The sequence below is a fragment of the Spermophilus citellus genome (assembly GCF_964194105.1).
Source record: "Spermophilus citellus genome assembly, chromosome: 11".
NCBI classification, from domain to species: domain Eukaryota; kingdom Metazoa; phylum Chordata; class Mammalia; order Rodentia; family Sciuridae; genus Spermophilus; species Spermophilus citellus.
In genome coordinates, this window is record NC_138192.1 from 63,615,699 (window position 1) to 63,631,500 (window position 15,802).

At 34.5% G+C, this 15,802-nt stretch overlaps 1 protein-coding gene across 4 annotated transcripts in view; it reads right to left on the reverse strand.

Annotated features, from left to right (window-relative positions):
- Window positions 1-876: 876 nt before the first annotated feature.
- Window positions 877-15,802, reverse strand: part of WDSUB1 (WD repeat, sterile alpha motif and U-box domain containing 1) — a 51,209-nt gene continuing 36,283 nt past the window's right edge. For 3 of the 4 annotated variants that reach the window (XM_081261243.1, XM_081261244.1, XM_081261242.1), the window contains 2 exons: window positions 11,244-11,384; window positions 877-1,154 (listed from right to left, as the gene is read on the reverse strand). In XM_081261243.1, the coding sequence (XP_081117369.1) occupies window positions 997-1,154; window positions 11,244-11,384 (299 nt within the window). In that variant the 3' untranslated portion in view covers window positions 877-996. Of the gene's footprint in view, window positions 1,155-8,166; window positions 8,257-11,243; window positions 11,385-15,802 lie in introns of all 4 variants that reach the window. The other variant, XR_014018008.1, reaches the window with a different exon arrangement.

The following is a 15,802-nucleotide window of genomic DNA, read 5'->3' on the forward strand; positions in this document are numbered from 1 at the left end:
CCCTGCAAGAACTTCTAAAAAGTCTGAATTTTAAAAGGAGGCTAGTTAGCCCCTTTGTATATTATGCAAAGTCAAATTGACTTATTCATGGTAATTTATTTTATCTAACTTGTATCTGGGTTTGAATAAAAATCCTTAGTATCCTACAAATTGAGTCCAACAAAATTGCTTATTAAATGTCTGAAGTGATTTTCTCAATTATAAGCAATTTATAATTATTTTGTTATAAATCCTCAAGTTATCAAACAAATGGCTATTAACTAGGATATAAACATCTGTTATATAGCATTCTGATCTTTAATTGTAAAGTGATATGACCCATACCTAACCAGAATAAATTTAAAGCACTCCAATTTAAAGTCAAAGTAAAGTTTTATTTTTTTCATTAGTACAAAAAATATGTATAATTAAGTCCAAGAATTTTAAAGAATGAAAATTGAAGATTTTTATAACTAAATTTATTTTTCCTTCTGTTTTACTTTTAATAATGCTTGCTTAGTATTTAATTCAAATGAGATCACTGAAAATATAAATAATACAACATAACAATTTATTTATTTTTGCAGTATTGGGGATCAAACCCAGGGCTTTGCACATGCTAGGAGTGCTCTGCCACTGAGGTACATTCCCAGACCCTTTTAAAATTTTTTTTTTTTTTTTTTTTTTTTTTTAGAGAGAGTGAGAGGAGAGAGAGAGAGAGAGAGAGAGAGAGAGAGAGAGAGAGAGAGAGAGAGAGAGAGAGAATTTTTAATATTTATTTTTTAGTTCTCGGCAGACACAACATCTTTGTTGGTATGTGGTGCTGAGGATCGAACCCGGGCCGGACGCATGCCAGGCGAGCGCGCTACCGCTTGAGCCACATCCCCAACCCCCTTTTAAAATTTTTTGAACAAGACTTCGCTAAACTGCTGTGACTGGCTTCAAACTTTGATTCCTCTTGCCTCAGTCCCCTGAGTCACTGGGATTTCAGGCATGAACCAACGTCAGCTAGTAGTTTTATTTTTGATGTGTCTCCAGCCATCGATTGATGGCCATTTTCAGAGTCCTATTTGGTGTAAGAACTACAGAAGGAAGAACCAGATTTGTCATTGGACTTGTACGCTTCTTTTTGCTGATCCAATTTTCCATTGCTTCCTTTTCATATGAATAGCCATCTTGAAAAACAAAAAGGTATACAAATTATTTGAAATGTAGGAAAGTAGATAAGGTTTCTAAAATGAACTGAGTATAAAAACTCATTGCCAAGGCCTCACTGGGTTTTAAATGATATTCCTGTCATGCTTGGACTGCTATGCCAACGTAATCCCTGCCACAACTGAAATTCTAGTGTTTTATATGCATTAAGATTGGATTATGCTCTGTCACACCCAGTCACCTAGAACAGTATCATTATAAACTCAGTGCTTTATATGGTTCCTTTTGAACACTGCAACTGAGACCAGGATCCTGTCAAAAATTCAGTCATATTGGAAAAAAAAAGAAATGGAAAGAGCTAAGTAGAGTAGTAGTAAAGAAAAATTTGGCTAAAAATGAGAAGGAAAAGATTCTTAGGAATAACTAAGCTAAACTTTCTTCCATACTGAAAAGTCAGAGGAACATCCAGAGATACAGAACTCGACCTACTCAGAACTTGACAGTAAAGAGATTTAAAATTCCCCCCACCAAAAAAAAAAAATCCACTTTTTAATACTACCTTCTTGCAAACTTATTTGCCTTTACATGTGTCAAAATTGGAGTTTTTGCTTCATTACTTTCATTTTTATATTTGTAGTTCTTTTTCTGAGGCTGACACTTTGGCTCCCATCTATCTGCTTTGAAATAATGGCAGTATATTACTATTTTTAAGTGTGAAATTTAAGATTTCTTTGATTCTATCATCAGGTAAGTCCCCAGTCTAACTGAAGTACTGTGCTTGAAAATTGTTTACATGTTTTAGAAGTAAAAACTATTAAACATTCAGGAGTCTTCTCTCTCCTGTCCAGTCCTGTTCCTCCCTTCACATAGGTAACTATATCAGTTATTGTATAAGCAAATGCAAATACATACATTCTGCATAAAAGCTAGCATACACTCATTTGCACCATGGTATGTTCTTTTAAAAATGTTCTCTCCACCTCACCGTAGTCTCCTGTACATCTGGATGGTTTCTGGTTTTTTCTTTTTATAATAGTGTTGCAGTGAACAGTCTTGAGCATGTCACTTGTATTTTTGATAATGCATTTGGGGGCAATTCCAAGAAGTTGGAGTATATTTATGTAGTTTTACTAGACAGTGTCAATTTCCTTCCTAGTAGCAATGTTTATGAGAATGTCTACATGCTGTATGTCTGATGCTACAGCATCAACAGAACGTGATGTCTTAACTCATAGTGTTATCAATCTTTAGGGGAGCAATGGAAGAATGGTAGGAATTTTTCTGCATGTTTGAGCAACTGGTTTTCTTTTTCCTATGAACTACAAACATTTTTGCCTACTATAATTGTCCTTAGGAGGAAAAAATTCTATTCAGGAGAGTTTCCCCATTCCATCAAGGAACTTACCTACATTTTTCTTCTGGGACTGGAAAAAATTTTGTTTATGTTTAGATTTCTGATCTATTTGGAATTAATTTATATGTGCAGTAGGAGAAATACAATTTTATCTTTTCCCACACAACTGTTCAATTGTCAGAATACTGTGGATTTAAAAATACTATCACTCACTAAATTTCCCAATTCACTTGCATCAACATCTGAATTTTTAAGAATTATTTTCCATTGGTTTATTTATGTGCCAATGATACAACACTTTTAGATTTTGTAACACGTTCTAATAACCTAATAAGACTACCTTTCTTATTGTTCTTTTCTAGGTTTTTTGTTTTTGCTGTTCTTACTTATTCTTTCAAGTGAAATCTAACACTCACCCTCAGTATTGCTAGGAAAAAAATGTTTATAAGGATGTTAAATTTGTAAAATGAAACAAATATCTTGTTGAGTCCTATCATCTTTGTATCCAAGTATATTTTTTAGGGATGATCTGTAGTTTTCTTTATATAGATCTGATAATTTTTGCATATTATGTCTAGAAGGTTTTTTTAGAGATACATGACAGTACAGTGTATTCTGACATTATATGTACATGGAGTATAACTTATTCTAATTAGTATTCCATTCTGTGGTTGAACATGTGGAGTTACAATGGTTGTGTATTCATGTATGAGCATAGGAAAGTCATATCCAATTCATTCTACTGTCTTATTTCCATCCCCCTTCCCTTCATTCCCCTTTGTCCAATGCAATGAACTTCTGTTCTTTCCTCCCTACCCTCTTTCTTGTGGGTTAGCATCCACATACCAGAGAGAACATTTGGCCTTTAGTTTTTTGGGATTCGCTTATTTCATTTAGGAATGTAGTCTCTAATTCCATCCATATTGCCAGAAAATGCCATAATTTTGTTGTTCTTTATGGCATAAATATATATGCCATATTTTCTTTATCCAATCATCTGTTGAAGGGCATCTTGGTTGGTTCCATAGCTTAGTTATCGTGAATTGAACTGCTATAAACATTGCTGCATCACTACAGCAGTATGCTGATTTTAAGTCCTTTGGGTATGTACCAAGAAGTATGATAACTGGGTCAAATGGTGGTTCTGTTCCAAGTTACTGAGGAGCCTCCATACTGCTTTCCACAGTGGTTGCACCAATTTGCAATCCCACCAGCAATGTATGAGCGGACCTTTCCCCCCATAACCTCACCAATATTTGATATTTGCCATTGATAATTCAATGATATTTGATAATTGCCATTCTGACTAGAGTGAGATGAAGTCTCAGTGTAGTTTTAATTTGCATTTCTCTAATTGCTAGAGTGTTGAACATTTTTTCATATATTTGCTGACTGATAGTTACTTCATCCATAAAGTACCTGTTTAGTTCCTTTGCCCATTTAATTTTTTTTTTTTTTTTTGGTGGTGCTTGGGATTTGAACCCAGGGCCTTGTGCATACAAGGTAAGCATTCTATCAACTGAGCTATATTCCCAGCCCTGATGTTAAATTTTTTGAGTTCTTTATATATCCTAGAGATTAATGCTCTGAGATGCATGTGGCAAAGATTTTCTCCCATTCTGTAGGCTCTCCATATTCTTGTTTCCTTTGCTGTGAAGAAGCTTGTTAGTTTGATACCATCCCATTTATTGATTCTTGATTTTACTTCTTACACTTAGGAGTCTTATTGAGGAAGTTGGTTTCTAAGCTGACTTGATGGAGATTTGGGCCTACATATTCTTCTAGTATGGCCAGAGTCTTTGGTCTAATGCCTAGGTCCTTGATCCACTTTGTTTTCTGCAAGGTGAGAGGGGTTTGATTCATTCTGCTACATATGGATTTCCAGTTTTCCCAGCACCAATAGTTGAAGAAGCTATCTTTTCTCCAATGTGTGTTTATGATGCCTTTGTCTGGTATGAGATAACTGTTATTTGAGTTTGTATCTGTGTCTTTTATTCTGTTCCATCAGTCTTCATGTCTCTTTGTGCCAATATCATGCTGTCTTTGTTACTATAGCTCTGTAGTAGTCTAGTATTGATCCCTCCTGCTTCACTTTTCTCGATAAGGATTGCTTTGGCTATAGAGGCCTTTCACCTCTTTTGTTAGATTGATTCCCAAGTATTTTATTTTCTTTAAGGCTATTTTGAATGTAATAGTTTTCCTAATTTCTCTTTGAACCGATTCTTCATCAGTATTTAGGAATGCAATTTATTTATGGGCATTAATTTTATATCCTGCTACTTTGCTGAATTTATAAATTCTAGAAGTTTTCTGGTGGAACTTTTTGTGTCTTCTAAATATAGAATCATATCAGCAATAAATAGGGACAGTTTGAGCTCTTCTTTTCCTATTTATATCCCCTTAATTCTTTCTTTTGCCTAATTGCTCTGGCTAGAGTTTCAAAAACTATGTTGAATAGAAGTAGTTCCAGTTTTTAGAGGGAATTTTTATCCCATTTAGAATGTTGCTGCCTTGGGTTTAACATATATAGCTTTTACAATGTTGAGGTATGTTTCTACTATCCTAGTTTTTAGAACATGAATGAAAGCTGTATTTTGTCAAATGCATTTTCTGCATCTATTAAGATAATCATGTGATTCTGGTCTTTAAGTCCATTGATTTTTTTTGATGAATTATATATAGATTTCCATAGGTTGAACCATTCTTGCATCCCTGGGATGAGCCCCACTTGATTATGGTGCACTAACTTTTTAATATGTTTTTGTATGCAATTTGCCAGTATTTTAATAATCCTTGATGTGTCTTTATCTGGTTTTGGTATCATATCTAGATTTTATCCTAGTTTTTGTTACTATAAATTGTCTTATGTTTTACCTATACTTTACAGAGATTATCTGTAGTTTTCTTCTTTGAATATTGTATCTAGGTTTTGTTCTAGTTTTAGTTACTGTAAATTGTCTTGTTTTACCTTTTAACTGCTTTTTTTTTTTTTTTACAGAGAAAGGTTACTGATACTCCTTTTTTTGTTTGCTTGTTTTTACTTGCTACTTTTCTAAATTCGTACTGTTTGTAGTTGTTTCTTTATTCTTTTTTGAGAAAGTAAACAGATGCTAGATTTTATCAAATGTGCTTTTGGCATTTACAGAAACAATCCTAAGTGCTGCTTAGCCCTGTTAAGGTACTGCCCCAAGATGCTGAGGATTCTACATGCAGGAACAAGAATACCACGAACTCTACACCTGCTTTGTCTGCTGGCTCCTTCTCAGATCCTGCAGTGATATATCTAGAGGGAAACTAGAAAACAGGGCAAGGTTTCCTATCCTTCTTGTTCCTGCCCCTGGATTTTCATTTGCTGGGAGAAGCTGGTTACAGTCTCTCCAAATATTTCATCCTGCCCCCTTATAGACAGTAGCACCAGCTGGGCAACTCCTCCACTCCTTAGAAGTCCAAGAACCACAACTTCTCTTTTGTCCTTCAGCCCCAGATATGGTACAGTACGTGCCAAGTGCAGATACTGACAACTGTGATTGCCTTTCGCTCTTTATACTTCACATACCATAAGAGTCATCCTTTTAAGTATAAAATTCTTTGATTCTTGGTACATTTCCAAGTTGTACAATCATTACCAACCACTATTTAATTCAGAACACCAATGGAAAAAAAAAACTGCAGCCACTAATCTATCTCTATGGAATTTGCCTGTTTCAAACATTTCATATAAATTAAATTACACAATGCTGCATATATTTATGTATAGCATCATGTTTTAGTACTTGTTTCTTTTTATGGCTAATAATATTCCATTGTATAGCTATACTACATTGTATCCATTCATCTCTTGATATTTGGGCTGTTTCTACTTCAGGGCTATCCATGTGAACATGAACATACACTTAGGAGTAGATTGTTGGTAACTTTTTGGGAAACTGCCAAACTTAATTCCAATTTCTGTATATCCTTTTTTCTTTCTTTTGTGTGTTGCTGGGGATTGAGCCCAGGGCCTTGTGCATGCACTCTACCAACTTAGCTATATCCCCAGCCCAAATTTCTGTATATACTTGCCAACACTTTTTTCCAGTTTTATTTTAGCCATCTTGGCAGGTGTGACATGTTTCAGTGTGAATTTATATAACTTGATATTGTGCATCATTTTACATGCATTTTGGCCATTTTTGGAAAGGTTTACACAAATTATTTGCCATCAAGTTTAAAAAAACTTTGAGTAGGAAAATTTTATTAATTAAAAAGATGAGTATTTTGACCCACAGTGTCACATATTACCATCACACTCACCTACTACTGAAAGTGATACTAAAATGGATATCATTTATGTGAAATACTGTGAGTTCAGTAATAGCTAATTCATTTGCACTGAGCTAGACTTTAAAGTGAGGGGACCCTTTAAAGAATCCCCTGTGTTTAAAAAGAAGGTATGCTTTCTATTTTGAAGGTCCAGAATTTGATATATCACTATTTCAGACTGAAGTATAATCAAGGTTTTTATTGTGCTTTCTCCTCCCATTGCCTATAGTTCCTCCTTTATGAAGGTGGTTGTTGTTGTTTGGGATTACACAGATAGTAATGATTATGCTAAGAGTCATGGTCTCTGGTACCGTAAATGTGGTACCTTTCCAGGTGACAAGTATGCAGCCCCCTTCCTTGCTACAACTGTCTCATTTTTAGGCTGGCTTACATAGAGGGATTATGTGTTATTAGATAAACTCAGACTCTTCCTTTATGAATCACAGAAAAATTCTTTCATAATGGGAGCCGAATTAATAAATTTGATATTTTAGGAGGTTTTATATTTTAGATGTATTGGTTACCTTTATGCTAACATCATTTGAAAAGAGGAACTAAGAATATTAAATTAGCTAATCAGTGAGCTTATTTAATTTTTAATATTTCCTAATCTCCATTGTTTTATAGGGTATTTTGTCACCTTTCATTGAATTTTCTTAAATGAATACTTTTTCTCTGCCAGTTTCTTACTCTACGCAATTCAGTTATCCCAAAGTAGTAAAGAAAAGGATTGTCAAGAGCTGTTTCACAGACCATATCCCCCCTACACTAGCATTTTTATGAGTAAAAAAGCAAACTCAAAATATTCTAACACAAAACAATTGCATCTGACAATCTGTATTAATGACACGATTGTTTTTTAAAATCCATGTAAAAAGTTTACTGTAACTAAGTTGAGGAAAAAAACTTTAAAAAGAAAATATGATAAACATTACATTCAGTATTGCTTATTTTCATTACATTTTCAAAATGACCTAAATAATTTTATTTCCATCCAGACAAATTCTAAGAAGTAAATTTAAGAAGCTCCTGGATTATTTTAATGGACACATTCTTCAACTTAATGCACTCAGATGAATAAGTTGTGGCAAAATACCACAGTCATGATACCTATTGTGAGATTTATCCATTTCCTATACTTATGTTTCTAATAAGAAAGCAGACTGAGTGAACCTAAAAACTTCTAGCTATATTATTCCTAGAAATGGTGAATAAAAGTAGTATCTTTTTGAATGAATAGCTTACTTAGCATTGAAAGATTTAAGTGAAAAATATTAGCTCAGTGGTCTGGATTCTACTCTCTTGTCCATGAGGGGAAAAAATACTCAAACACATTGCTGCCCACTTTCCTGTCCAAGAAAATGGATCAAGCACACCTCTTCTCCAGAGTTAAATGTCCTCTTCCCCCACTGGAACTCCACAGGTGATACTTAATTAGAATCTCAAAAGCCTCAAAAAAAGACAGCCTTAGGAAAAAAAAATAGTGTATCAGACCATTGCAGGGTACTATATTTATTCATTATGTATAACTTCGTAATGCAGGTATTACAATTATCCTTGTTTTAGAGATGAAGAAACTGTAGCCTGAATAACTTTTCAAGGTCACACTGGTATGAAATGACAGCTGGCATTGAAACCCAAGCAATGTAGCTCCAGGGTCTATGGATTCTACATGCTAAATGGAATTTCCAGAGAAGATAAATAACTGAAATCTCAATGGGCAGGTTAGACAACTTACAGTATATTAGTAGGAAAGTCTGAAAAAAAAATGTATGAGAATGGCTGAAATTGGAAGATACATACACTCAAGATGCACAGTGTGAGCGAAAGAAATCCACACCAAAGACATTCTTTGAAGCAAAACATAGGAATTAAACTGACAGAACACCTGAACTAAGAGAAGACAGTGTTTCTCCAGATATAGTGAAAACAGTGTAGAACAAGAAAAATGGTCAGATCAAGGTTAATAGGTTTTAATATCGTGAATTGTTACTTTCAGTGAATTAAGTTAAACAGAACAGACCTGGCAGGAATAGAAAAAGAATAAAAGGAATGCCTGACTAGTGCAAAGTTACTTTCACCCCTCATTTAACTTCCTATAATCCTAGTCAAAACATCAGATATTTTCTACTGTAACAAAGAAGTTCTAAGAAGGACTAAATGGGCAAAAATGACCAAGTTAGTTTTTTAAAATTAAAAGATAAATTTACACAAGTCCACCTGAAGGCACTATATGATCAACAATATTTTCTTATAGAATGACATGTTGGCAAAGAGTTATCAAAACATCACAGATACCTCCAAAATATGTGCAGTTTTTATATTAATCAGTTAAAATAACAAAATAGTCAGAAGGACACACCAAAACTAAATCAGTGCTTAGAGTACAGAAAGCCTCCATTTTTTAAATGTTTAGTGCTTGACTATTTTTTAAAAGAATGAAACACAAATATCTTAGAAATTTGTCCAAGGCAATTGGTTCAAAAGATGTAAATACTGGTGGGATGGGATGGGGTGGGAAGGGCTCAAAATGGAAAATTAGAAAATTCTCCATGCCAATAGCAATTAGCCCAAATCTATCAATAATCACAAAGACACTGGTCCAATTCCACTATTTAAAAAAACATGACTGAATTTTAACATGTTATATGCTGACATCAATGTTGCTAAAAATGATTTTGCAATCAAAGAGGACAGACATTTTTGTAAAATGTCTAAAATTATACCCTTAACAAGGAATGAATAAACAAGGAAAATCTCAAGCTCCTCCTCACAAAAATACTTTCATATTCTTTGATCCCATGCAGATGTTTCCCCCCAAAAAAACAGCCTCAAAACTCAACCATTTGTAACTTTAATACAAAGTAATATATGCTTTTAAAGATAGGAAACTTGGAAAAATTTTTAGAGTGGACATTTACCATTTGGTCAGTGCCACACCCCCTTTTCTGAGAGAGGCCCTTCCCAATACTATCTTCCTCTCAACTCTCTACAGCTAAGAAGGCAGTATTCCACCTCATTCCTGTAACAGATGACCACTGAGCCAGGGTTCTGGCTCAAATTAGGCCAATGAGTTCTTGTGGGGTTTTTGTCAGACCGATCACTCTCAAGTGGGCAAAAGCATAAAATGTAAATAAACTTTGGGACCAGTTTGTAGTCATGTTTTTCCATCATGTGGGAAAGGCACACAAGTGATTATTCAGAAGGCTCTGCACAGATAAGGAAATTCTGAATACACTATGATTCACATTTAATAAGTCAATTGCTATATCATTGAAAGCCAACTCAAGTTGAGTTTCAATTACAAACAAGAATCCTTATATACCAACTCAAAAATATATAGCCACTACTATACTCATAGTAAATTTCAGTTTGAAATTTAAAAAAGCTAACTGTTTATTATGTGCAGTTGTTTTACATACTTAACATATTAACTCATTCAAGAATTTCATGAGGTGAGTACTAATATCCCCATTTTGTACATGAGGAAAATGAGGACCAGAGAGATTGAATAGTCCTCCACAGATAACACAGATAAGTTATGAAGCAGACTCAGGCAGTCTGGCTCTTCAGTGTATGTACTCACCTTCCATAAGAGTTTTTCTTATTAAAGAATAAAAACTAAAAGCTGAATTTGAACTAAATGCTTGTGAATAAGAAGTCACATAAGAAAATTACAAATCAAAAAAGATGATCAAACTCAGTCTTACACAAAGAAATGGAAAGTGAAGTTGCTCTTCATGTGTCATTGAGAAAGACAAAAAACATCACTGATATCCAATCAGGCAAGGAAGGGGAAGGTATAGAACTCATTGCCTCTCTAGTATAAGGAATACAGTTTCTAATATACTAATTTCACTGGGGCATACATCCTATGGAAATACCCTAAGTAATAGTGACAACAGAAACTGGGATGTCAGTACTATGGAGCTACAACAAGATTTGTAAACACACACACACCAAATAGTAGAAGAGTTAAACAAAATGTAGCAAAACCTCAGAGGTATTGTAAGTACAAATTACATAGATTAAGTCAATATGCAGAAATGTGTAATAAAATTTGAGGTCAAATAAAACACCCTACAATGGAATATGAATTCACTAATTACAACTACGAAAAATATGTGTATATGGACAATGATTAATAATGTAGAATGTGGAATGTTACAGCTTCATCTTTAAATTCTTTTTCTCTATATTTGTTTAAATTTATGACAAACCCTAAGTGTTCTCAGTAGTCTAACTTAAAAATCCTTTTATCAATTCTGAACCTGTCCAATTTTATTATAAAATGTTCAATTGTTTACCTCAGCCCTAATGAGTTTTTCCAAAGGAAAAAAACTAGTGAGAAAACAGGAATGTTGAAAATTCTCCACATTTAAGCAAACTTCTGTCTACATTATTTGTTTAGCACATAAGCGTGCCCTGCCGACTTGGTAGGCATCACACATACCTGATGCGATGACAGGATCTTTCATAAGTTCTCTAGTTATTGGACATATAAATTCATCAGGAATTCCAGAAGAAAGGGATTTCACCTTGGTCTGCAGCTCTTCAATTTTCCTCAGCACTTTACTACGCAACCCTAGAGATTCTGAAAAGAAAGTATTCCATTAGGGCTGAATTTTTTTTTTTAAAAATATTTTTTCTAATTGTAAATGGACACAATACTTTTATTTTACTTATTTTTATGTGGTGCTGGAGATTGAACTCAGTGCCTCACACATTCGAGGCAAGCACTCTGCCACTGAGCTACAGCCCTAGCCCAAGGGCTGGAAATTCTTATGCCACTCCTTAGCAAAAAGATTTTTACCTACTACAACCAGAAATATTCCAACATACTGTTTTACCATATGAAAATGTCTGTTAAAAATTCCTTTATGAATCACTGTAATACAGAATACTACCTGTTGGTTAAGCTATGTCAGCAGCTGGTAGTTTATTTTGAACCACCTTAGATTGTGAAAATTCAAGAATTTCAGGTGCCAGAAATTAACACACAACAAAACCAGAAAAGGTTCATTTTATTGGTTTATTTATATGACATGGGCTATGGATCTAGTTCTTATGAAAGATCCTGTCATCGCATTAAACATGCAAGGTCCTGAGTTCAATCTCCAGCATCATAAAACAAAGATTAAAAATCTATATAACAAAAAATTACTAATAACTTTGAAAGTTCAGATGAATAATTTAAAAAATCCATGTTATAATAATACAAGAAACAATGAAATTAGATATATTTGCTCATTCTTATATGAAACACAATGAAAAGTCTCAGCTGCTTGTCCAAAACAGCAGTATGCACAAATTTCATTTTTAATTTTAAAAAATCATCTCAATTTTTACTTTTAGAAGTCTAGTATAATTGATTTTAGGAAGTTTAGTGTCATTGGTTGTTTATATTTTTAGAACTGGTTGACAGTTCTACTTTAGTTTGAGGTATTTAGGGTAGGATGGATAGAAGAAAAGAATTGTATTTCAGAATGCTTCGTAGTTCCCATAAAAAGCCAAACCAGCACTATTTCTGTTGAGAGATAATTCCCCAGGGTGCTTATGCACATCTTAGGATACTTCTTATCTTATATAATCTTTTCAAGGAAGTTTGCAAATGTCCTTGGAGGTCAGATACACTCTCTTTCCCAAGCAGAAAGCAAGTTTGTTTCATAACCAGTATGAAGATGATGTTTTCCTATTGGCCTACTCTGCTGTCAGTCCCCTTATAAGACTGGGGATTTCATAAGCTCAGGGTTCCTCAGCTATGACACAAACACAAATGGCTCCCATGAGGCATAGGCGGAAAAGGAATCAATCAGAACATGAAGCCCATGCCTTCAGTGCCATGAGTAATAAATGTTTAAATTTATTGGAGCTAGCTGCCCATATTCATGTTAATGTAGCAAATTAGCCTGCTGCTTAGTGACTACCTTCCTAGGACTTTTTTAATATGAAAGTTGCTGAAACCAAATTAAGGATCTCTAAAGCATTTTTTAAAGTAACATAAATCAATAATTTCTTTACATGTTGAATGATTTTGCAAAAATATTGACTCAGATAGTTTGAGATCACTATCCAGATTTAATAGAAAGCTACTCAAAAGTGCCTACAAAGAGAAGGGTGCCTCTAAAGTCAAGTACACTGTTATCTGATCACCACAGACTTAAATGTAACAAGTCAGAATAACTCACGACAGTGCACTGAGTTCACCTCTTCCCAAGATTGGTCCATCCACAGTGCCACATTTTCTGAAGATTAACTGAACTGTGTATTTTTATTTTCATCAAATAAATTGGAGGATTGAATACGAACTATAATGATAGGTCATGCACTTCAAAAGTTAAGTAACGAGGGAAATGAGAATAGAAGCGATTTAAATAGATGGGTAAGACCAACAGATTGAAGGCTTGACTGAACAAGATGTACTGAGATGCACCTATTAGAGGTGAGATAGTAGAAAACCTCTTGTGACTAGGATCTGCTTTCTGATAATTTGCCAAGTAAAACTCTACCTCCACAGGGCTTGATTAACTCTCATGAGTGTTTCTAGAACATGTTTGTAAAATTACACAGTAAGATCTCATTTAAAGGGATAATTATTATAGTTTACAACAAGAAAAGGATATAACAGCATTTAATATTCTGAAAAAAGTATTTTCCCATCAAAAATATTATACATGTAAATTAATATATAGAATGTGTATATATTTATAACACAGAATATAAGAGGCCCTAATTCAAAATTCCCCAAAATTGGGTCTTATCCTTGGATAAGTTTAGCATCATTTAAAAATTGAAACTAGGCCTGGTGACACACTCTTATAATACCAGTGAGTGGGGAGGTTAAGGCAGGAGGATCACAAGTTCAAGGCCAGCCTCTGGAACTTAGTGAGACTCTGTCTCAAAAATAAAAAATAAAAAGGACTGGGGATATAGCTCTGGGGCAAAACACCCCTGGGTTTAATCCCCAGTACCACACATACACACAGGAGTGAGATCACCTTGCTCTCAGGGGAACATTTACCAGACCATTTCCAAAGAATTTAACCACAAATATCTCCTTTTGTGGTTGGGTTTTGGGAAGAAGTACCCTAAACGTAACTGCTCAGAAAGCAAGGACCCTTACTAGCTGATGGCCAGTAAACTCTTGGTATAAGAAATAGCAGTATCTGCCTATTATCTACTATACTCCTGAAACACTAGCTGGTTTTTTGTAAAGCAAAATGGGCCACCAAATCCACCCTCCTTTCCTTCCCAGACAAACAAAGGCAACTGGGTTGAGAATGGGAGGTGGGAAACGACAGTTTAGAGCAGATATTTGTGTACACAAATGGTCAAGAGTTCTTTCTACTTGTGCCCTTCACTCTTCCCAATTCTGTCCTATAAGGAACATTACCAAAGCAGCACAACCAGCATTAGCTAGAGGCTGGAGAACAGAACAGCACGGGAGCCTGATAACTACCATGCACAAACAAGCTGGTCTCCACTGCCCTATGGAAAACAACAGAACCCAAGGCTAGTAACCTGGAAAGAAAATTTAAAAATTGTTTTTTATTTATTTTTTGACAAATAAAAAATTATAAAATGATTAGAATGATCAACAGAAAATAAGATATAAAAGCTAACTTAGGAAAGAAATACACAACTATAAGTAGGTTTTTGGTTAGAATTTGGTGAAAGCGGTAGAAGCAGTATCATTTCAAATTTCTCTGAATCCCCACATAAAAACAGAGTAACTACACAACAAACTTATATTCCATGGACAACATTTTCAACAAAACAAGGTAGCAAGGTATCCTCTTGAATCTTACAATAAAAATAGGTAAGGACAAACCACCAATATCCAGAAAAACTGTGTGGTCCACACCTGTATGGAAAGATGCAACAGGACAACTGATCAGTTTGAGAAAAGGAGATACCAAAAATGTCCAAGTACTCAATGGAAAGTGGAATGCACCAACTTAAAAGCAGCAGTTGAAATGAAAAGTTATGCTCATTCCAATAGCAGATCAGTGCACAATAACTAGGAGTTGAAGGGACTATTTCGCTTTATGTATAAATAGGAAAAATATTTAATGACATGCAGAATGACAATGTCAATAACATTCACAGTTTTAAACAAGTGAAAAATCGACATAATGAAGCATTACTAGGAACTGAAACAAGAAACTTTCAAAATCTGAGGATGTGAAGACAGTTGATATGTAAAATTTGAAAAGGAATTTGTATTATAATTTTCCAATTCTGTGTTAGTTTTCCATTACTGTGATGAAATACCTGAGATAATAACAACTTAAAAGGAGGAAAGGTTTATTTTGGATTGGTTTCAGTCCATGATCACTTGGCCCCATTGCCTTTAGGCCTGTAGAAAGGTAGAACATCACAGCAAGAGGACATGGCAAAAGAAGCTGCTTGTCTCATGACACCCAGAAAACAAGAGAAAGAGGGAGAGAAAAAGGGGTTGGGTACAATATCCACTTCAAGGACACACCTTTAGTGATCTAACATCTTCCCACTTGGTCCCACCTATTAAAGATTCCACCATCTCCCAGTGACACCACAGGCTGGTGACCAGACTTTTTAACATATGGACCCTTGGGGGACACTTTTCCAAATCACAGAAAATTAGGAAAAAAACCACCTATGTGCTTTTATAATTTCTTGGAAAGAAAAAATCAAAACAAAGAGCAAACCTTTGAAAACATCTCATTTCCAATTAGAAATGTATGATTCTTGATTATTTGAATATAAGCATGACATATATTCCTTGGCATTTGTCAATCTAAATTTCCATCATTATATCACTTACAACAATTCCAAATTCTTTTTTTAAAAAATATTTTTAGTTGTAGATGGATACAATATTGTTAATTATTTATTTTTATATGGAGTTGAAGATGGAACCCAGGGCCTCACCTGTGCTAGATGAGCGATCTACTGCTGAGCCACACAACCCCAGCCCAACAATTCCAAATTCTAAGACATGTTATTACAGTAGTGTTTATAAATTCACGG